Source organism: Hyla sarda, chromosome 6 (assembly GCF_029499605.1).
Source record: "Hyla sarda isolate aHylSar1 chromosome 6, aHylSar1.hap1, whole genome shotgun sequence".
In the NCBI taxonomy this organism is placed as follows: domain Eukaryota; kingdom Metazoa; phylum Chordata; class Amphibia; order Anura; family Hylidae; genus Hyla; species Hyla sarda.
Genome location: NC_079194.1, coordinates 127813740 through 127836293, shown reverse-complemented (window position 1 = coordinate 127836293; position 22554 = coordinate 127813740). Strand labels below are relative to the sequence as shown.

At 41.1% G+C, this 22554-nt stretch overlaps 1 protein-coding gene across 9 annotated transcripts in view; it reads right to left on the bottom strand.

Moving 5' to 3' along the window:
- The window catches only part of RAD18 (RAD18 E3 ubiquitin protein ligase), a 577293-nt gene that overhangs the window by 228619 nt on the left and 326120 nt on the right, over window positions 1–22554 (bottom strand). For all 9 annotated transcript variants that reach the window (XR_008845017.1, XM_056524992.1, XM_056524991.1 and 6 more), the window contains one exon: window positions 1303–1416. Coding sequence is in view for 8 of the 9 variants with exons in the window: in XM_056524992.1 (XP_056380967.1) it covers window positions 1303–1416 (114 nt within the window). In the remaining variant the exon portion in view is untranslated. The remainder of the gene's footprint in view (window positions 1–1302; window positions 1417–22554) is intronic.

Below are 22554 nucleotides of genomic sequence, written 5' to 3'. Positions count from 1 at the left end.
GGTCCCTGAAAAAATCTGATTTAGAAAATTTTGTGAAAAATTGGAAAATTGCTGCTAAACTTTGAAGCCCTCTGATGTCTTCCAAAAGTAAAAACATGTCAACTTTATGATGCAAACATAAAGTAGACATGTTGTATATATGAATCAATATATAATTTATTTGGAATATTCATTTTCCTTATAAGCAGAGAGCTTCAAAGTTAACAAGATGCAACATTTTCAATTTTTTCATCAAATTTAGGAATTTTTTTTTTTCATCAAATTTAGGAATTTTTCACCAAGAAATGATACAAGTATCGACAAAATTTTACCGCTAACATAAAGTAGAATATGTCACGAAAAAACAATCTCTGAATCAGAATGAAAGGTAAAAGCATCACAGAGTTATTAATGCTTGAAGTGACAGTGGTCAGATGTTAAAAAAATGGCCGGGTCCTTAAGGTATATTTGGGCTGGGTCCTTAAGGGGTTAAAGGGGAACTCCAGTGGATTTTTTTTTTTTTTAAATCAACTGGTGCCAGAAAGTTAAACAGATTTGTAAATGACTTCTATTTAAAAATCTTAATCCTTCCAGTACTTATCAGCTGCTGTATACTACACAGGAAGTTCTTTTCTCTTTGAATTTATTTTCTGTCTCACCACAGTGCTCTCTGCTGACACCTGTGTCCATGTCAGGAACTGTCCAGAACAGGAGCGAATCTCCATAGCAAACCTATCCTGCTTTGGACAGTTCCTGACATGGAGAGAGAGCACTGTGTTTAGTTAGAAGAAATTCAAAAAGAATTTTGCAATGCAAGACAAATCTAGGCCTGAAGCCTGCTAACTTAAGCCGAATACAAAACCGTGAGTTCAATCTAACTCAATCCTATTTCTACGTGACTGCTGGACCTAGACAATTCCCCTAAATCCAGTGGAACAGCGTAAAGCAATTACTTCAAGCTTATTCCCTACAAGGTCCCAACCAAACCTGTGAGGAACCTATGGTCCGGTCCTCTGTAAAGATTGTTACAAAGTTTAACATGCATAAAATCTGCAGTAAAGTTATCTTCAGTTTACTTAAATTCCGGTTGTGGACAATCCTTTATTCCTCCCTATCGTTCCTGGGACGGGTGGCGGTAGGATATATATACAGAGAGGAACCCACACCCTGGCGTCACGACAGTTAAGGGTTAATCCAACACCATTCATCACTGCACAGCTACACACCACCTACCCTACACCCCCAAGCTACCACAACTATACAGGTCTAAAATAAACACCCCCTGATAGGCGTAATTGTCATTAGATAATACATGTTATTCACCTATGTTTCTGTCACTTTCAGTCAGTTCCACTTTCACCTTCTTTCCCTTAGGGGTCTTCCATCGCCCCTTCACCTGTTCAATGAGCTGCTGAAATTCATTCTTGTGTTTCTTCCCTGTAATAGAAATATACAATTTTTTGAGCAATCAAAAGTGTCATGTTTACCAATATATAAAGAAGATAAAAGAAGCTCTTTTGGTTTAATTTATTATGGGAATGGTCTAATTAGTTCAAGAAACCCTTTACGGGTTACATTTAAAATTACAATAATACTGCCCTCTGTGTACAAAAAATATAATACTGCCCTGTATGTACAAGAATATAACTACTTTAATACTGCCCCTATGCATATTGTGTAACTATTAGAATACTAAGTAGAAAGTACAATAGTGAAAAGTAAGCAGTCACCAAACATTTACAATTTTTTTTTAATGTTTTTTATTACATTTCTTTTGACACATAAGTCTAAAAAGCATCACAGGTTACAATCGAATACAAAATGAATGCCCTTACCTAATCTTTCCAGTTAGAGAAGTGAAAGTATAAAGAAAGAAAAACAATGTCCCTCCATTTCAACTAGGGTGTAAGGAGCAGGCTCCTGACTGATTTCAGTAGCTAGGGCCAAAAGATAAAGTGTGTATTTAAAAAATAAAAAAAAGTTTCATAAAAGTTTAACAAACTAACCCCTTCCATATAAAAATCCTGACCTGCCCGGATCTGTCGGCATCTCCGTCTAGGAACACAGAGTCAGAAGCTTTGCGGTGAGTGCGGATAGCTCTTTTTGTTCTGTGGTTACATAGTATCTGACACAGCTTTGTATCAATTGTTTCCAGCACCTCCGCCGACTCCATACTTCAATGTCTCCTCTGCTGCCTCACTTCTGAACGTATAAGGCTACCTAATTAAACCCTGACACTCCGCAATTAGTGGTGCTGTCCTTTGATCCTTTTACACATACTCATATGGGTATGAAGATGATTTTTTTTTTTAGTTATGGCTATTAAATGGAAATTGGCCCTGTCCTTAAAGGGGTACTCCACTGGAAAACATTATTATTATTATTTTTTTTTTTAAATCAACTGGTGCCAGAAAGTTAAACAGATTTATAAATTACTTCTATTTAAAAAGCTCTACCCTTCCAATACTTATCAGCTGCTGTATGCTCAACAGAAAGTTTTTTCTTTTTGAATTTCCTTTCTGTCTGACCACAGTGCTCTCTGTCCAGAGCAGGAACAAATCCCCATAGCAAACGTATCCTACTCTGTACAGCTCCTAAAATGGACAGAGGTGTCCGCAGAGAGCACTGTGGTCAGACAGAAAGGAAATAAAAAAAAAAATAACTTTCTCTGTAGTAAAAAGAAGCTGATAAGTACTGGAAGGATTAAGATTTTTAAATAGAAGTAATTTACAAATCAAAAATACACAATGCAGCCCGGACCTTCTAGGTGAGTAAATAAAAAAATATATATACGTGGATCGTGCTTCAATAATAATCAATATGTATTATAAAATATGAATAAGATTAGGCACTTCTCACAGGGCCCTTGTGAGAAGAACATACATATTAAAAGGAAACCTAACAATATATTTAGGCATATAGTAGTTAAAACTATAATCCTGGCATAGGATAATAAAATAGCAGAATAAGATCTGTACCAAACAAATATGTTAAAGAATTGCTCTTCTGGATATTTAGGGTAGATATGTCCCTTTTAGATACAGTAGCAAACAGTCTGTAATATTAAAAATTGTTATCGGTCTGTAAATGGTAACTCAGGCGATGGGTGTTGTTCCCGCAATGGCTGAGTGTCCGTGGTGCGCACAGTCCTCTGTGGGGCGCTTCCAATCGTGAGCCTGGTCCAGTATTGTCTGATTGAGCGCGGTGACAGTCGCTAACGGCTGAGGCGCTGGCAGGCGCCGAAGATCGCAATGATGCCCGGGGACTGCTGGCGCTAGCGTGCGCTGGAGTTGGTATTCCTCACCGCTTTACTGGTTGGTAAACAGGACCGTATACTGGAGGGCTGGAAGTTCACCTCGTGTTGCCGGCGTCTGACGTCAGCTGTAGTCAGAGCCGGGATGGCTGCCCCGGGATGGTTACACCGGAATGGATCTGAACTGCTGGACCGGGTAGGTAGCAGAGTAAGAGCGCTGATGATGGTACAGTTCATAAAAGATAACCGGCCTTGAGGTTTGGGCACAGTTCTTCGAAGGTAATACTATGCCAGTAGATGTGCATAAACGACTAGACGCGTTTCAGGGTTGTATAATATAACCCTTTCCTCAGTAGTCATGATAGTTGCCATGAATCATCGGTTATTTTATATAGGCACAGATCCCACCCCTTAACACATTGATAGATAATAATAAAAAAATAAATGGATTCAATGGATCGGTTCACTTAGAGAGCAATACTATATGTATAAAGTCATGTGTGAATTTTGTTGGAAAAGTATAGCAATGCGTTTTCCCAAAACAAATGTATTTTTTAAAATAAAGAGAGATAATAGAAATAAAAATAAAAATAACTCACAGACAGCGTATTGGAAATAGATAGATAAAACAAAAATAATAAAAATAATAATAAAAATAAAAATAAATAAAAATAAAATAAAAATAATAATAATAGTACTAATAGAAATAAAAATAAAAATGAAAATAAAAATAAAAAAATAAAAATAATGAAATAAACACAGGGAAGAAAATAATAAATAATAAATAATGAATAAAAAGAAAAACATATATGATCAGACTTGAATAACAAGTCTCCCCGGGGAGACCTATCGTGTCTGGGATAGGTTCGATTACTTCGAACTTGTCCCAGTACGTTGATAGGTTTCTCCAGCCATTTGTCCAAAAAACTCATACATATTTAAAGGATACCACTCAGATCATAGAAGTTTTGGAAAAATTCAAATGGAATGATAAACACATATTAGCCACCTTAGACGTATCATCATTGTACACCATTATTAAGCACGATTTACATAGTTACATAGTTAGTATGGTTGAAAAAAGACATACGTCCATCAAGTCCAACCAGGGGATTGAAGGGAAGGATGTAAGGGGATAAGGGAAAGGGATGTAGTTTTATAATTCTGCATAAGCATTAATGTTATTTTGTTCCAGGAATGTATCTAACCCTGCTTTAAAGCTGTTAATTGTTCCTGCTGTGACCAGTTCCTGAGGTAGACCGTTCCATAAATTCACAGTCCTCACGGTAAAGAAGGCGTGCCGCCCCTTTAGACTAAACCTTTTCTTCTCCAGACGGAGGGAGTGCCCCCTCGTCCTTTGGGGGGGGTTTAACCTGGAACAGTTTTTCTCCATATTTTTTGTATGGGCCATTTATATACTTATATACGTTTATCATATCCCCCCTTAAACGTCTCTTCTCAAGACTAAACAATTGTAACTCCTTTAATCGCTCCTCATAGCTAAGATGTTCCATGCCCCATATTAGTTTAGTCGCGCGTCTCTGCACCCTTTCCAACTCCGCAGTGTCCCTTTTATGAACAGGCGACCAAAACTGAACAGCATATTCCAGGTGAGGCCGTACCAATGCTTTATAAAGGGGGAGTATTATGTCCCTGCCCCTCGAGTCCATGCCTCTTTTTATACATGACAATATCCTGCCGGCTTTGGAAGCAGCAGCCTGACATTGCATGCTATTTTGTAGTCTGTGATCTACAAGTACACCCAGATCCTTCTCTACCAGTGACTCTGCCAGTTTAATCCCCCCTAAGACATACGACGCATGCAGGTTATTAGTACCCAGATGCATAACTTTACATTTATCCACATTGAACCTCATTTGCCAAGTGGATGCCCAGACACTTAGTCTATCCAAGTCATCTTGTAACTTATGCACATCCTCTATAGACTGTACCGTGCTACAAAGCTTGGTGTCATCTGCAAAGATAGAAACAGAGCTGTTAATACCATCCTCTATATCATTGATAAATAAATTAAACAGCAGCGGGCCCAGTACTGAACCTTGGGGTACACCACTAATAACCGGGGACCAATCAGAGTACGAATCATTTACCACCACTCTCTGGGTACGATCCATGAGCCAGTGTTCAATCCAGTTACAAACTAAAGTTTCCAAGCCCAAGGACCTTAACTTACCTGTCAGATGTCTGTGAGGGACAGTATCAAATGCTTTGGCAAAATCCAGAAACACTATATCCACAGCCATTCCTCTGTCAAGGCTTCTACTCACCTCTTCATAAAAGCAAATTAGATTGGTTTGACAACTTCTATCCTTAGTAAACCCATGCTGGCTATCACTTATAATACTATTATCCCCTATGTATTCCTGTATGTAATCCCTTATAAGTCCTTCAAACAATTTACCCACAATGCACGTTAGACTTACCGGTCTATAATTGCCTGGCGAAGACCTAGAGCCCTTCTTGAAGATTGGTACCACATTAGCCTTGCGCCAGTCCCTTGGCACAATACCAGACACCAGAGAATCTCTAAATATCATGAACAAGGGTACAGATATTACTGAACTTACCTCTCTAAGAACTCTTGGGTGTAGTCCATCCGGCCCTGGAGATTTGCTTACATTTACTTTACTTAACTTACCTTGTACCATCTCTACATTAAGCCAGTTCAATACATTATATGATGTGTTAGCAGCAGTCACACATTTTCTTCAACAAGGCCACATCAAATCACCTCAGATTAATTTTATCACTTCAGCTATTCGTTTTATTTTAACTCACAATAATTTTTATTTCGAAGGGGATTTTTATTCACAGTTAATTGGTACCGCGATGGGCACCAGGTTTGCGCCAAGCTACGCCAATTTATTTATGGCGAAATGGGAGGAGAGTACCATCTTACCTCGTCTTGGTGCAGGCCTGGTGCTCTGGAAGCGGTACATTGACGACATTTTAATTTGGGAGGGGGACACCGTTGATTTAGAACACTTCATAACTAATTTGAACACTAATGATCACAATCTCCATTTCACATCCACCATCAGTAAAATAATATTAGTTTTCTAGATATTATTGTAAGTGCTAATCGGGATAACCTCATATGTAAGACATATCATAAACCAACAGCTAAGCACTGCTTCATAGGCTACTCCAGTTGTCATCTACCTAGATGGATGACCAATGTCCCAAAAGGACAATACCGGAGGATAAAAAGAAATTGTACCTCAGACGAACAATTTTTGGAAGAGGCGCACCACCTCACTAATAAGTTTAAGGAGAAAGATTATCCCGACCAGCTACTCCAAAAATCTCTAGACCATGTTAGGACATTAGATAGGACTACCTTTTTCACAAAAAAAGAAAAAATGTATAATGCTGATAGCTTTGGAGGAAAACTGGTGATTCCTTTCAATAGATCATATAAAAAAATAGAAGGAATAATTAAAAAACATTGGCATCTGTTACAACAAGATCGAGAGGTGGGCTCACTACTACCGTCACGTCCCCCAATAGTCTACACTCGAGCCCCAAATTTAGGCCTCACTATAGCACCATCTATAAAACCACATGTAAAGAAACAGAATAACTCTTGGCTAACCACTAAAGGATTTATTAGGTGTGGAACATGTGCCAACTGCACAAAAATAAAGGGCCCCAAAAAAGTTGTAGAAATCTGCTCTCAAACTAACACTTTCAAATGGAAAATTGAAAATCTAATAACTTGTAATTCAAAGGGTGTCTTATACATTATAGAATGTGGATGTAAGAAGCAATATATTGGCCGAACCAAAAGGGCCCTCAGAATGAGGATAGCTGAACATCTCAACAATATCAAAAACAAAAACTTGAAACATCCACTGTCCGCACATTTCTCTACAGTTCACAATAGCGACATGTCTTCTCTCTCCTTCACTGGTCTCCAGCTAGTCAAAAAAGATTGGCGAGGGGGTAGTTTCTTACTGAAAATGTCTAAAGCGGAAAGCAAGAAAATATTCGAATTTGCAACATTGGAACCTGGCGGACTCAACTCCAACTTCGAACTTTTTGGATTCTTATAGGGGATGCACTCGGCCCATGGGGACACCCCTATTTGGTCATTAAGAGGGTTGTCCCATCGGCTGACTTCATCCCCTATAGATTCATCTACAATGATGTTATTCAAGTCTGATCATATATGTTTTTCTTTTTATTCATTATTTATTATTTATTATTTTCTTCCGTGTTTATTTCATTATTTTTATTTTCATTTTTATTTCTATTAGTACTATTATTATTATTTTTATTTTATTTTTATTTATTTTTATTATTTTTGTTTTATCTATCTATTTCCAATACGCTGTCTGTGAGTTATTTTTATTTTTATTTCTATTATCTCTCTTTATTTTAAAAAATACATTTGTTTTGGGAAAACGCATTGCTATACTTTTCCAACAGAATTCACACGACTTTATACCTAGTATTGCTCTCTAAGTGAACCGATCCATTGAATCCATTTATGTTTTTTATTATTATCTATCAATGTGTTAAGGGGTGGGATCTGTGCGTATATAAAATAACCGATGATTCATGGCAACTATCATGACTACTGAGGAAAGGGTTATATTATACAATGAAACGCGTCTAGTCGTTTATGCACATCTACTGGCATAGTATTACCTTCGAAGAACTGTGCCCAAACCTCAAGGCCGGTTATCTTTTATGAACTGTACCATCATCAGCGCTCTTACTCTGCTACCTACCCGGTCCAGCAGTTCAGATCCATTCCGGTGTAACCATCCTGGTGCAGCCATCCCGGCTCTGACTACAGCTGACGTCAGACGCCGGCAACACGAGGTGAACTTCCAGCCCTCCAGTATACGGTCCTGTTTACCAACCAGTAAAGCGGTGAGGAATACCAACTCCAGCGCACGCTAGCGCCAGCAGTCCCCGGGCATCATTGCGATCTTCGGCGCCTGCCAGCGCCTCAGCCGTTAGCGACTGCCACCGCGCTCAATCAGACAATACTGGACCAGGCTCACGATTGGAAGCGCCCCACAGAGGACTGTGCGCACCACGGACACTCAGCCATTGCGGGAACAACACCCATCGCCTGAGTTACCATTTACAGACCGGTAACAATTTCTAATATTACAGACTGTTTGCTACTGTATCTAAAAGGGACATATCTACCCTAAATATCCAGAAGAGCAATTCTTTAACATATTTGTTTGGTATAGATCTTATTCTGCTATTTTATTATCCTATGCCAGGATTATAGTTTTAACTACTATATGCCTAAATATATTGTTAGGTTGCCTTTTAATATGTATGTTCTTCTCACAAGGGCCCTGTGAGAAGTGCCTAATCTTATTCATATTTTATAATAAATATTGATTATTATTGAAGCACGATTGTTACGCCGAGCGCTCCGGGTCCCCGCTCCTCCCCGGAGCGCTCGCAGCGTCCTCTCATTCGCAGCGCCCCGTTCAGACCTGCTGACCGGGTGCGCTGCGATATTACTCCCAGCCGGGATGCGATTCGCGACGCGCCCGCTCGCGATGCGCATCCTGGCTCCCGTACCTGACCCGTTCTCCGTCTGTGTTGTCCCGGCGCGCGTGGCCCCGCTCCTTAGGGCGCGCGCGCCGGGTCTCTGCGATTTAAAGGGCCACTGCGCCTACTTATACCTCACTTCCCCTGCAATCCCTTGCCGGATCTTGTTGCCATTGTGCCAGTGAAAGCGTTTCCTTGTGTGTTCCTAGCCTGTGTTCCAGATCTCCTGCCGTTGCCCCTGACTACGATCCTTGCTGCCTGCCCTGACCTTCTGCTACGTCCGACCTTGCTCTTGTCTACTCCCTTGTACCGCGCTTATCTCAGCAGTCAGAGAGGTTGAGCCGTTGCCGGTGGATACGACCTGGTTGCTACCGCCGCTGCAAGACCATCCCGCTTTGCGGCGGGCTCTGGTGAATACCAGTAGCAACTTAGAACCGGTCCACCGACACGGTCCACGCCAATCCCTCTCTGGCACAGATGATCCACCTCCAGCCAGCCGAATCGTGACAACGATCCACGTATATATTTTTTTTCATTTACTCACCTAGAAGGTCCAGGCTGCATTGTGTATTTTTGGTTTTCCCTTTTCTAGCAATTAAGGTATAGTTGCTTGCCCAGTTTGACCTCGGTGCGTATTAGTTGTGAGCTGCACATACCTATATATTTTTTTCTTAATTTACAAATCTGTTTAACTTTCTGGCACCAGTTGATTTAAAAAAAAAAAGTTTTCCATCAAAGTACTCCTTTAACCCCTTGCCGCAGAACACGGGGTTTATACGGCGCCGCGGCATAGGAGGGTTATGAAGCGAGCTTAGGAGCTGAGCTTGCATCATACCCGCACGGTCCCGGCTGCTATCAGCAACCAGGACCCGAGGCTAATGCCGGACATCGCCGTTCCGGCAGATGTCCAGCATTAACTCTTTAGACGTGGCAATCAAAGTTGATCACCGCGTCTAAAAGTGAAAAGTAAAAGCATCCCGGCAGCTCCGTAGGGCTGATCGGGACATCGCAATAAAATCCCAATGTCCCGATCAGCTAGGACGCAGCAGGAGGGTGCCTTACCTGCCTTCCTGAAATCCAGGCTTGAGCAATCAACTGCCGATAACACTGATCAATGCAAAGCTATGGCTTTGCAGTGATCTGTGTAAAAGATCAGTGTGTGCAGTGTTTACAGCCCCCTATGGGAACTATAACACTGCAACAAAAAAAGTTAATAAAGATCATTTAACCCCTTCCCTAATAAAAGTTTGCATCACCCCCCTTTTCCCATAAAAAAAAAGTGTAAATAAAAATAAACATATGTGGTATCGCCGTGTGCGTAAATGTCCGAACTATAAAAATATATCGCTAATTAAACTGCAGGGTCAATGGCGTACCCGCAAAAAAATTTCCAAAGTCCAAAATAGCGTATTTTTAGTCACCTTTTATAACATAAAAAATGTAATAAAAAGCGATCAAAATTCCGATCAAAACAAAAATGGTACCGATAAAAACTTCAGATCACGGCGCAAAAAAATGAGCCCTCATACCACCCCATACATGGAACAATAAAAAAGTTATAGGGGTCAGAAGATGACTATTTTAAACGTATACATTTTCCTGCATTTATCGTATTTATCGGCGTATAACACGCACTTTTTAGGCTTAAATTTTTAGGGCTATGCGTGGTATACCCCGGTAAATACGGTAGTTATGATTTTTTTCCGAAGTAATAAAAAAATCAAACCTATATAAGTAGGGTATCATTTTAATCGTATGGACCTACAGAATAAAGATAAGGTGTCATTTTTAATGAAAAATGTACTGTGTAGAAACAGAAGCCCCCAAAATTAACAAAATGTCTTTTTTCTTCCATTTTGTCGCACAATGATTTCTTTTTCCGTTTCACTGTAGATTTTTGGGTAAAATGACTGATGTCATTACAAAGTAGAATTGGTGGGTGCAAAATTGAAAGAGTTTTGATTTTTAAAAGGTAAGGAGGAAAAAATGAAAAACACTATGTCCTTAAAGGTGTATTCAACCCCTAGACAACTTATCTCCTATCCAAAGGATAGGGGATAAGATGTCTGATCGCGGGGGTCCTGTCGCTGGGGACCCCCGCAATATAGAATGCGGCCCCCACCTGTTTCTTGTCCGGAAGCGCTGGAAGGTCTGGGTCCCGACCACGGGAATGGAAGTTTGTGACGTCACGACTCCGCCCCCGTGTAACGTCACGCCCCATCCCCTCAATGCAAGTCTATTGGAGGGGGCGTGTCATTTATGAAGTGACCAAAAATCAGCAATCTTGGCGTTTGGAATATTCATTAGTTTACGTCTTTTACTGTGCAGCATCAGGAACATCATAAATTAATAGATTGGACAATTACACACGTGGCAATACCAAATATGTTTATTATTTTACAGTGTTTTATTAAAAAAATAGGAAAAAGGGGTCGATTTAAACTTTTTAGGGGGGAGATTTTTTTATATAAATTTTTTTTTAACCCATTTTTTGGCCTTAGGGGCCTATCATAAGCCATTAGGGGATTTGATGACTGATCGTGGTGGTCCAGCCTCAGATAACTTAATGTCTAGGGGCGGGGTACGCCTTTAAGCAATCGTCAATCCATCGAGTACCAGAAAGGATGGGTGAGTCCCTGTTTTACCCCAGTAACCCCTCTGCAGCCTGCAATCACATCGATGAGAGGCAGATGGGTCCCCTAGACCCCAGGGATGACCAGCATTTAATGTTTAAATGCCATAATTGCTAACCTTTATTACTGGCAGATGTCAGCTGCTGATAGCAGCGGGGATCTGCCGGTTATGACATGGACCCGACCTGTGGGCCTGCGTCATATTCCCCTCATCCGACCCATGATGTACCGGTACTTCATAAGTCTGGAAAGGGTTAAAATTGCCATATTCTGACCCCTATAACTTTTTAATTTTTCCAAATATGGGGCTATATGACCGCTCCTTTTTGTGCAAAGTGATCTGTACTTTTTATCAGTACCCCTTTTGCGTATATGTGACTTAAATCACTTTTTCATAAAAATAAATGTTGGGATGTGATGCAGCAATTTTTTACGTTTACCCTGTTCACTGTATGGGACCATAAACAATAGGTTTATGGCAATAAAAAATTTTATTGGGGAAGGGGCTCATTTTCCTTTTTTTTTTTACTATTTCACACTTATGTCCTCATTGGAAAGAATCTTTTGATTGCTAATACTGTTCAGTGCTATGCATAGGCACTAATCAGTATAACATGCAATCTACTTCTCTGTGAGAAGATGACAGAAACACGGCAGGAGGCAGGTGAGGGGACCTTCGACTGCCATTTTGGTTCACCGGATCCCTGTGACCATTCCGCAGGTGGCCCGATGATTCTCTGTATGGGGCATACAGAGAGTCTTTGGGCCACCCGCAGAATGTTATGCTTTATATCCCTTGATCAGTGAAGGGAGTTCATGACTAGGAAGTTTTTAAAGGGGTATTCCGGGCTTAACTAACTTTTAACTATCCTGCCCATTATGAAGAATGATGCTAGTTCTACATTTACTTACTATAGCGCTCTGCTGTGGATCGTCTTCTCTTTCTTCTTTATATGGTCCCCGCAGGTCTAGTGTTTCCATCTAGATATGGAGGACGTACGTCTCACAATTCTTTGCGGCTCGAGGTGGAAGCTGGTATCAGGGGGATTGGCTATTTCTTGTATTCCTTCACAAGCTAGCCCCCTGATGATGTTTGCGGTCCATCTATATGTCCTGACGTGCCAGCATTCCCTGCGTTCCCGCATTCGGCAGATTGCCGAGATCACGGGAAGTTGGCACGTCAGGGTGTACAGATGGACCGCAAACATCATCAGAGGGCTGGCTTGTGAGGAAATACAAGAAATAGCCAATCCTCCTGATACCAGCTTCCTCCTCGAGCCGCTAAGGATTGTGAGACGAATGTCATCCATGCCTAAACAGAAACGCTAGACCTGGGGGGACCATATAAAGAAGAAAAAGAAGACGATCCACGGCAGAGCGGTATACCAAGTAAATGTAAAACTAGTATAATTCTTCATAATGGGCAAGATAGTTAAAAGTTAATTAAAGGACATCTGCAGTGTTCCAAACACTTATCCCCTATCCTTAAGATCTGAACATCTGAAGGGGGGTCTGAACGCTGGGGCCCCCGGCGATCTCCTGTACGGGGCCGCGGCTCTCCCGTGCAGGGGGCGTGCCAGCCACAGCATGACGTTGCGGCCGGCACGTCTCCTCCATACATCTCTATGGGAGAGGCGGGGAGGCAGCGTTCGTGCCTCCCCGTCTCCCCCATAGAAGGAAACAGGAGCGCTTATGGCGGCGCCCCGTTAGGGAGATCGGAGGGGGGGGGGCCCAGTGGTCGGACCTCCCGCGATCAAACACTTATCCCCTATCCTGTGGATAGGGGATAAGTGTAATGCCGCTGCAGTTCTCCTTTAAGCCCGGAATACCCCTTTAACAACATGAATTCCCACACTTTCTTCTCCCTGTCACTCTACTGTCACTAATTACTTTTCAGTATTAGAATCTTTAGATCTGTAATTTTGCGTAGGGCAAGAATTGAATGAGGTTAATCAGGATTTAACAGTTATTTTTACATAGTGTACAAAATGCCACCATTTATATAATAAATGCATTGCAATCTACTTCCTGCATCTTTGGGTTGACCCATCACACTGCAATCCCAGCATCCCACCTTGGCCAGTCATTGGATGAGCAGTGGTTTGATTTATTGAGCCCCATCCCTGGTCTTTTTCCTGTTGCCGGGGCCAAAAATATCACATTGCTGTCTCAGCGAATTACTGGCCAAGGTAAGACATGTCGTTGGCCAGGGAATAGATGAGCCACAGTGTGACTGATATACCACAAGAACCAGAAAGAGGATTGCAGTGGAGGTCGGGAGCAGGATACCGGAGGCACAAAGGGAGAGGCAGGAGGCAAGTCCAGTTTCATTTTTTGTGTTTTTTTTTTATTTTTTATGCCAGCATTTTGGGCAGTATGTTTTAAAAAAACGGTAAATCTTGGATAACCCCTTTAATTACGACAATAATTTTGTTTCTATGTATGAGAATATAACTACTATAATACTGCCCTCTATGTACAAGACTATAAACTATCATAATACTGTCTCCAATGTACAATAGTGAAATGAACACAAACATTAAACATCTCCTATTCTAAATTATACATAGTTTTCATGAGAAACTCTATTAACCTACATGTTTTTGAGGACTTTTTCTTTTTTTTTAACAGCAAATCATTGCTGAAGGTATCAGTGGCAGGATTAAAGGGGATGTGTTATCAGAATATAATCTATTGTTTAAATCAGGTTTCTACATTGAACATTTTTAAGAATTGTTGGTGTTTTTTTCTAATTTTCCATTTTACTATTTTATAATATAATCCTGAAGTCTTGCAATTTTCATTTTCACCACTAAGCCTAAAACTAAGCTAAGATTTTTTATTCTGTCTGTGATAAGGAGAAGGCTGCTGGAAAGTAATGTCTACAGCATTACAGTAAAAAGGGACACCATTAGATCAAGAAGTTTAGCCTCCCCTCCCAGTAGAATGACCTTTGCAAAGGTCTCAGAGCACATTTAGTAACACCTACAATTCGTGTAAATTGGACATCTCTTGTCTATTGTTGCTTATCTCCATTTGGGCTGCTGTAAAGCTGTAATGTTTTTTTGTTTCCTTTCATTGAGACTTAATAAGATGACTTATAAAAATAATTTTGCTAGCAGTCTGCTTTACACACATAAGGATAAAAAGGATTTGCAGATATGCTGAAGTATATTGGATTATCAAAAAACACAAACTACAGCCTCGCACTGCTACCAAGTGAGGATATCCCCAGCTGACATTTTTCCTTAGTCGATCGTCAGATGAAGGTGTTTAAATACAGACTATACCCACAGACTTCACAAAGGACACAGTGATTGGAATTCTAATTAAAAAGTCTTTGTTGTGCCCGGATTCTCAGTAAAATAAATGTCTTTGTCATTAATATAAATCGCTGGCATTGCTTGCTGCTGTTGTTAAAGGGGTTACCCAGGAAAAAACTTTTTTATATATATCACCTGGCTCCAGAAAGTTAAACAGATTTGTAAATTACTTCTATTAAAAAATCTTAATCCTTTCAGTACTTATGAGCTTCTGAAGTTAAGGTTGTTCTTTTCTGTCTAAGTGCTCTCTGATGACACGTGTCTCGGGAACCGCCCAGTTTAGAAGCAAATCTCCATAGCAAACCTCTTCTAAACTGGGCGTTTCCCGAGACACATGTCATCAGAGAGGACTTAGACAGAAAAGAACAACTCAACTTCAGAAGCTCATAAGTACTGAAAGGATTACGATTTTTTTATAGAAGTAATTTACAACTTTCTGGAGACAGTTGATATATAAAAAAAAAAGTTTTTCCTGGATAACCCCTTTAACTGGTTTAAAAGGGAGTTTGTGATTTACAAAAATTAAGGTTTAAGATTAAAAAACAAAAACCTTGGCAACTTTCTCATACATCTTAAATCTAGAGCCTATGAAACCAATCCTGACCATGTCCTGCTCTACAGGTGCACAGTGTATTACAAGAGAGTTCATACAGTGTAAAGATGGCAAATCTATATACCGGTAAGCTACTTTCTGCAAATTAAAGGGGTTATCTGACTAAGATAAAAAAAATAAAAAAAGCCTCCCTAAATATGCCCCTGTGCACTTATTCCACCTGATCCTGTAATCTCCCAGGGGCTTAGTTTCATGCACCGCCAGGAGACTACAATTACCGGCAGTCAGTGCCATGGATTACCTGCTCGTTACAGAGTGGGCAGAGAATTAAACAGTGATTTAGGGACCTATCTTATTGAAGGAACGAAGAAGAAAGCCAGTCTCCCAGCATCACATGATCTCCATCTTGGCCAGGGGGGGCACTGCAAAGGAGCAATTTATTAGGAGACTGACTGGCCAGGAAATAACACTTCCTTTTGGTACGTACTGCTGCAAATAGGAAGAATGGTTAGACTAGGTAAACTATGTGTATTAAAAAAGTAATACGCTTTACAGCAGGGAGCCATTACCAGCAATTTTTTTTTTATTAATCAGATAACTTCTTTAATGATTTGGCATGAGCTGTACATCAAGGGCTCTGGCCAACCATAAAAGAACAAAAGAGCTTTATGGAAAGCGCTGCAATATTTTTCTTACCTTCAAAGGCTACGTATTCCCACCTTTAGGGTGCGTTCACACGCTAGTAGCGAGTTTCCCACTGCGAGTTACGCTACCATCCACGGACAGTCCCCAAATCTGACACTATTGCGGACTGTCTGTGGACCCATTCAAATCAATGGCAGTGTAACTTGCAGTAGGTTTTTAGGTTTCCCGCATTGTGAAACCCGCTGCTAGTAATAGCGTGTGAACGCACACTTATATTGTTTAATAATGTGCAGCTCTTTGATTGAGTCAAGAACGGGACTTGACCCCACAATATGTTTGGATGACCAATACAGATCAGACTGTATGATGTTTTAGTATGCAACTAAACATTGTTGGATGGGTGTCTTTTTTTTAAAACTAGCATCATAAGAAATCTTGTGTAAGAAGTTTGTGTAGTTACCTTACTTTAAAGGTATGTTCACATGAGCATATTTTATGCTGCAGATCCGTCGCTGAAGGACCGCTACATGGTGCCTTTAGATGTGCCTGCTCGGAGCGGCAATACGACGATACGAGCAGACACACTGCAATGTGCGAGTTGCCGCGCGCATGCGCAGTATACTCACACAGCGCTTCAGCATGCACATCTAAAGGCACCACGTAGCGGTCCTTCAGCGGCGGATCTGCAGCATAAAATACTCTGTGGATCTGCTCGTGTGAATGTATTGAAAATTAGGGTTTCCTAAAACTTTACCTACTGAAGCCTCACCCAAAATACATGTGAATAAAATTATATTACACTACAATTTATGTGTCTCCTAAATTCTGTATAATAATAAAATGAGTCAACATTGCTACACCTGAGAATATTGTAACCAAGGAAAGGAAAGAAAATGGGTAGCTTATATTAATGTTTGTGAAAACTGCCTTCCCCAGCTATGACTCCCCAACAACTAGGCAGTGCCTCTTTAATAAGGCCCACCTAAGAGTTTGGGAAGCACTGTTCTTGATTACCATTTGTTCTTTGCTACTTTGAGTATTGACAGCTCCAGACAAACTAGAATATTTTTTGTTTTCTATTTCTTTACATACAGCATCTTGAAAGTCAAAATAACATCCTAGTGATATCTAATAGGTGTCCAATATGTATCTCCTTGAGGACACAGGAATATTTTGCTCTTTTGAACTTTCGTTTTTTTCCTCCTTGCTTTCTAATACCCATAACACTTTACATTTTTTCAATTACAGCTTGTTTTTTCTGCCATCAATTTTACTTAGTTATTACATCACTTATGCCAAAACAAAATCTAAAGTGAAGAAGCAAGAAAACACATTGTTTAAAACAGTGAAAAAAAAAACTAAAACAAAACACCATTTCAGTTTTCTACGTTGTACAGTTTTAGGTAAAAATGATACATTATCTTTATTCTGTAGGTTTATCTTATTACGGTGATACCAAAATTATATAGGAGTTATGTTTTACTACTCTAAATTTTTTTTATTTTTGTTTACAAAAATTAGTATGCTCTTCTAACCTCACAAGAATGTAAGAGGGCTAAATATTTGCGCTGTCATCTGTATTTTTTAACCTCTTGGAGACGAAGCCCATTATGACTTTATAGGGGTACTCCGCCCCTAGACATCTTATCCCCTATCCAAAGGATAGGGGATAAGATGTCAGATCACTGGGGTCACGCTGCTGAGGATCCCCGCTGCGGCACCGCGCTATCATTCCAGCACCGAGCGAGTTCACTCTGTGCGTAATGACGGGCGATACAGGGGACGGAGCAGCGTGATGTCATGGCTCCCCCCCTTGTGACATCATGGCCCGTCCCCTTAATGCAAGTCTACGGCAGGGGGCGTGACGACCGCCACGCCCCCTCCCATAGACTTGTATTGAAAGGGGCGGGTCGTGATGTCACAAGGGGAGGGGCCGTGACGTAACGATGCTCCGGCCCCTGTATTGCCAGTCATTATGTGCAGAGCGAACTCGCTCTGTGCTGTAATGATAGCGCAGTGCCGCAGCAGGGATCCCAGGGCTCCCCAGCAGCGGGACCACGGCGATCTGACATCTTATGCCCTATCCTTTTTTAACCCCTTTTTAACCCCTTTTCCCTCTAGTATGAAAATACCTCATATGTGGATGTAAAGTGCTCTGTGGGTGCACTAGAAGGCTCAGAAGGTAAGGAGCGACAATGGGGTTTTGGAGAGCGAATTTTGCTGAAATGATTGTTGGGGGGCATATCGCTTTTAGGAAGCCCCCATAGTGCATGAACAGCAAAAAACACCCATATGGCACACTAATTGGGAAACTATACCCCTCAAGGAATGTAACAAGGGGTACAGTGAGCATTAACACCCCACAGGTGATTGACACACTTTCAATAAAGTGGGACGTGAAAATGAAAAATCTGATTTTTTTTCACTAAAATGCTGATGTTACCCCAAATTTTTCATTTTCATAAGGGTTAATAGGTTAAAATGTAACTCAAAATTTGAAACCCCATTTCTCTCGAGTAAGGAAATATCTCATATGTGGATGTAAAATGATCTGCGCGTGCACTAGAGGGCTCAGAAGGGAAGGATAGACATTTGGCTTTTGGAAAACAAATTTTGCTGAAATGGTTTTTGGGGGGCATGTCGCATGTAGGAAGCCCCCCATGGTGCCAGAGCAGCAAGAAAAACAAAAACAAAAAAAACACATGGCACATTATTTGGGAAACTACACCCCTCAAGGAACGTAACAAGGGGTACAGTGAATCTTAACACCCCACAGGTAATTTAGCAAATTTTACTAAAGTTGGATGTGAAAATTACAGTACATTTTTATTTTTTCACTAAAACGCCACTGCTACCCTAAATTTTTTAGTTTTACTAGGGGTAACAGCCCACCAAACTTTGTAACACTATTTTTTCTGGATATATGGAAATACCCCATATGTGAATGTAAAGTGCTCTTCAGGTGCACTACAGGGCTCAGAAGAGAAAGAGCGCCGTTGGAATTGAAGGCCATGTGCGTTTACAAACCCCCCCTGGTGCCAGAACAGTGCCGCCCCCCCCCCCCACACACATGTGACCCCATTTCGGAAACGGGGTCACGGCACTGTTCTGGCACCATGGGGGTTTTGAAAATGCACATGGCCTTCAATTTCATCAAAATTCTCTCTCCTAAAGCCCAGTGGCGCTCCTTCTCTTCTGAGCATTGTAGTTTGCCCGCAGAGCACTCTACATCCACATATGGGGTATTTCCTTAAAGGAGTACTCTAGTTCAGAGTATTCCTGCTCCGTCCTGCCCGGGCTGCAAAATAAATGAAATTGAACCGGCCGAGGCAGAACATCGCGGCGGCCGGCGATAGGCTGAGCGCCATGTGACGCTTCGTTACACCCGGAAGTATGAAGAGGATGGACTTGAGGACCGATCAGCTGTAGTGACGCTCCGCGGGAACCCAGGGAGGTGAGTGATGGTTCATTTTCATTTATTTTGCAGCCCGGGCAGGACGGAGCAGGAATACTCTGCACTAGAGTACTCCTTTAAGCAGAAGAAATGCGGATACAAATTTTGGGGGGCTTTTTCCCATTACCCCTTGTGAAAATGAAAACTTTGTGGTAACACCAGCATTTTAATGGGAAAAAAATATAAAAAAAATTCATTTTCATGTCCAAGTTTTAAGAAAATTTTTCAAACACCTGTGGGGTGTTAATGTTCACTATACCCCCTTGTTACGTTCGGTGAGGGGTGTAGTTTTCAAAATGGGGTCACATGTGGGTGTTTTTTTCTTGCGTTTACGTCAGAACCGCTGTAACCCATGCAGCCACCCGTGCAAATCCCCAGTTTAGGCCTCAAATGTACATGGTGAGCTCTCACACCTGATCCCTGTAGTGTGCCCACAGAGCACTTTACATCCACATATGGGGTATTTCCAGACTCTGGAGAAATTGCGTTACAAATTTTGGGGGTCTTTCTTTCCTTTTACCTCTTATGAAAACCAAAAGTAAGGGGCAACACTAGCATGCTAGAGTAAAACACTTAATTGTTTACACTAACATGCTGGTGTAGATCCACACTTTACCTTTTCATAAGGGGTAAAAGGAGAAAAAGCCCCCCAAAATTTGTAGCGCAATTTCTCCCCTATACGGAAATACACCATATGTGGCACTTAACTGTTGCCTTGAAATATGACAGGGCTCAGGAGTGAGAGAGAGCCATGCGCATTTGAGGTCTAAATTAGGGATTTGCATAGGAACGGACCCGGATGCAAGCATAGCGCTTGCCTCCGCCACCAAAAAATACCCTACGGCAGTGTATCCCAAACAGTGTGCCTCCAGCTGTTGCAAAACTCTCAGCATGCCTGGACAATCAATTGCTGTCTGGCAATGCAGGGAGTTGCTGTTTTGCAACAGCTGGAGGCTTCATTTAGGAAACAGTGCCGTAGGAGATGTTTTAAAATTTTATTGGGGAGGGGGGTTAGGGGGAAATGTGTAAGGGGTATGTGTATAGGTAGTGTTTTACTCTCTATCTTATGTAGGTGTAGTGTAGTGTTTTTAGGGTACATTCACACGGGTGGGGGTTTACAGCGAGTTTGCCACTGGGAGTTTGCCGCAGGATAAACTTGCAGCGGGAAACTCACTGTAAACCCCCGCCATGTGAATGTACATTCACATGGGGCGGGGGAAAACCTCCAGCTGTTGCAAAACTACAACTCCCAGTGTGCAACGACAAACCATGCATGCTGGGAGTTGTAGTTGTACAACAGCTGGAGGCACACTGGTGAGGAAACACCTATTTAAGGTCTGTTACCTAACTCAGTGTTTCCACACCAGTATACCTCCAGCTGTTGCAAAACTACAACTGTCTATCAGTGCATGCTGGGAGTTGTAGTTTTGAAACAGCTGGAGGCACAAGGGTTGGGAAACACTGAGTTAGGTAACAGAGCCTAACTCAGTGTTTCCCCAACGGTGTGTCTCCACTGGACTTTGGTACTATCACTGACCATGCAGTTAAAAAAAAGATATATATCTCTATTAGGAATGCACCGAAATCTTCCTGTAATGACGGACAATGAAGATTGCTCCGATGTCCGTCACTTAATCGGTTAATGACCATACCCAGCAGCCCCCTGCTAATTCTTGTAGCTGGGGGCCGACGCTAATAGCCAACATGCAGCGACCATCTATTAACCCTTTAGATCGCCGCTGTCAAAGCTGACAGCATCCAAAGGGACATGTAAATGCTCTCTGTTGGTCCAGTGGCGTGGATGGCCCTACCCGCAGCACGGATGCTGGAGGGGGGGGGGGGGGGATCGATCCACTGTGGAGGCGGCCGGAGGGCTTACCTCTGCATCATCACTGTCCGTGGCTCTTCAGTTGATTGAGCCTGGCTGGAGCAGGCTTAACCAAATGAGCATAAATCACACAGATCAATGGAGTTCTATGACACAGCATTGATCTGTATGAGGAATCTAATAATTCCATCTAAAAGTCCCCTAAGGAGACTAATAAAGTGTAAAAAAAAAAAAAAAGTTAACTAAAGGTTTCAAAAACATCCATTGACCACTTCCATATTAAAAGTTTAAATCACCCTCCTTTTCCCAATATCCATATAAAAATTATGATAAAAAAATAAAAATAAACATATTTGGTATTACAGCGTGCGTTATTATCCAAACTATTAAATTGTTATGTTTCTGATCCCGAACTGTGAACAACGGAAATGCAAAAAAATTCCAAATGCTAAAATTCCTGATTTTGGTCACATCACATCCCGAAAAAAAAGTAATAAAATGTTTAAAAAAAAATTTTAAAAAGGGGGGGGGGGAGGGGCAATGCATTTTCGGTTCTTAGCCAAGCACAGCCTAAATTTTCAGTTACGGACCCAAATTTCTCTTTTGGTGCATCCCTAATAATAATCTGGGCCAATACGCTTACATAACCACATAAGCCAGTTCCGATATGTCAAGATGCTGGTGACAGAGTAAACTTAGATCAAATGAGCCAATATACAAATGGAGAGAAAATAAAATCTAATTATTATTTAGACTTTCTTCTAGATATAAAGGATTAGCTTATACCAATAGATCGATTGTGGGATAAATAAATAAACATCCCATTAACGTAAAAAGAGTGATTAATGCAATAACCCATCTGATTTCTAAATGTGGGTTATGTTCCTACACGTTTCATGCCCCTTAATCATCAGGGAACGATGAAGGGGTGATGACAAAGCATGATAGCTTCATTGACAATGATGGTCGATGTTGTGCTGTGGTTCGTTAGCTGTAGCATGTACTGAAATGTAATACTTATGTGTTGTGCCCCCTATTAGAAATTTTACTCTTTTTTTTTTTGGCATATATTTTCACTTTTATTCACAATTGACTCAACTGAATTAAATCTTGATTTATTACACTTGGATCAGGCTTTAAAAAAAACTCAGATGGGAGCTGAAAGGTTGCATGTCTGTTCACATTGGTAATTAAACTACTTCTTCCTTATTGAATACTCCTATAGTACTGTGACTATTATATCTGCCATCATCTCTTTTATTGTCTTTCTATCTCAGTATCTTATACAGTGGGGCAAAAAAGTATTTAGTCAGATTCCATTGTGCAAGTTCTCCCACTT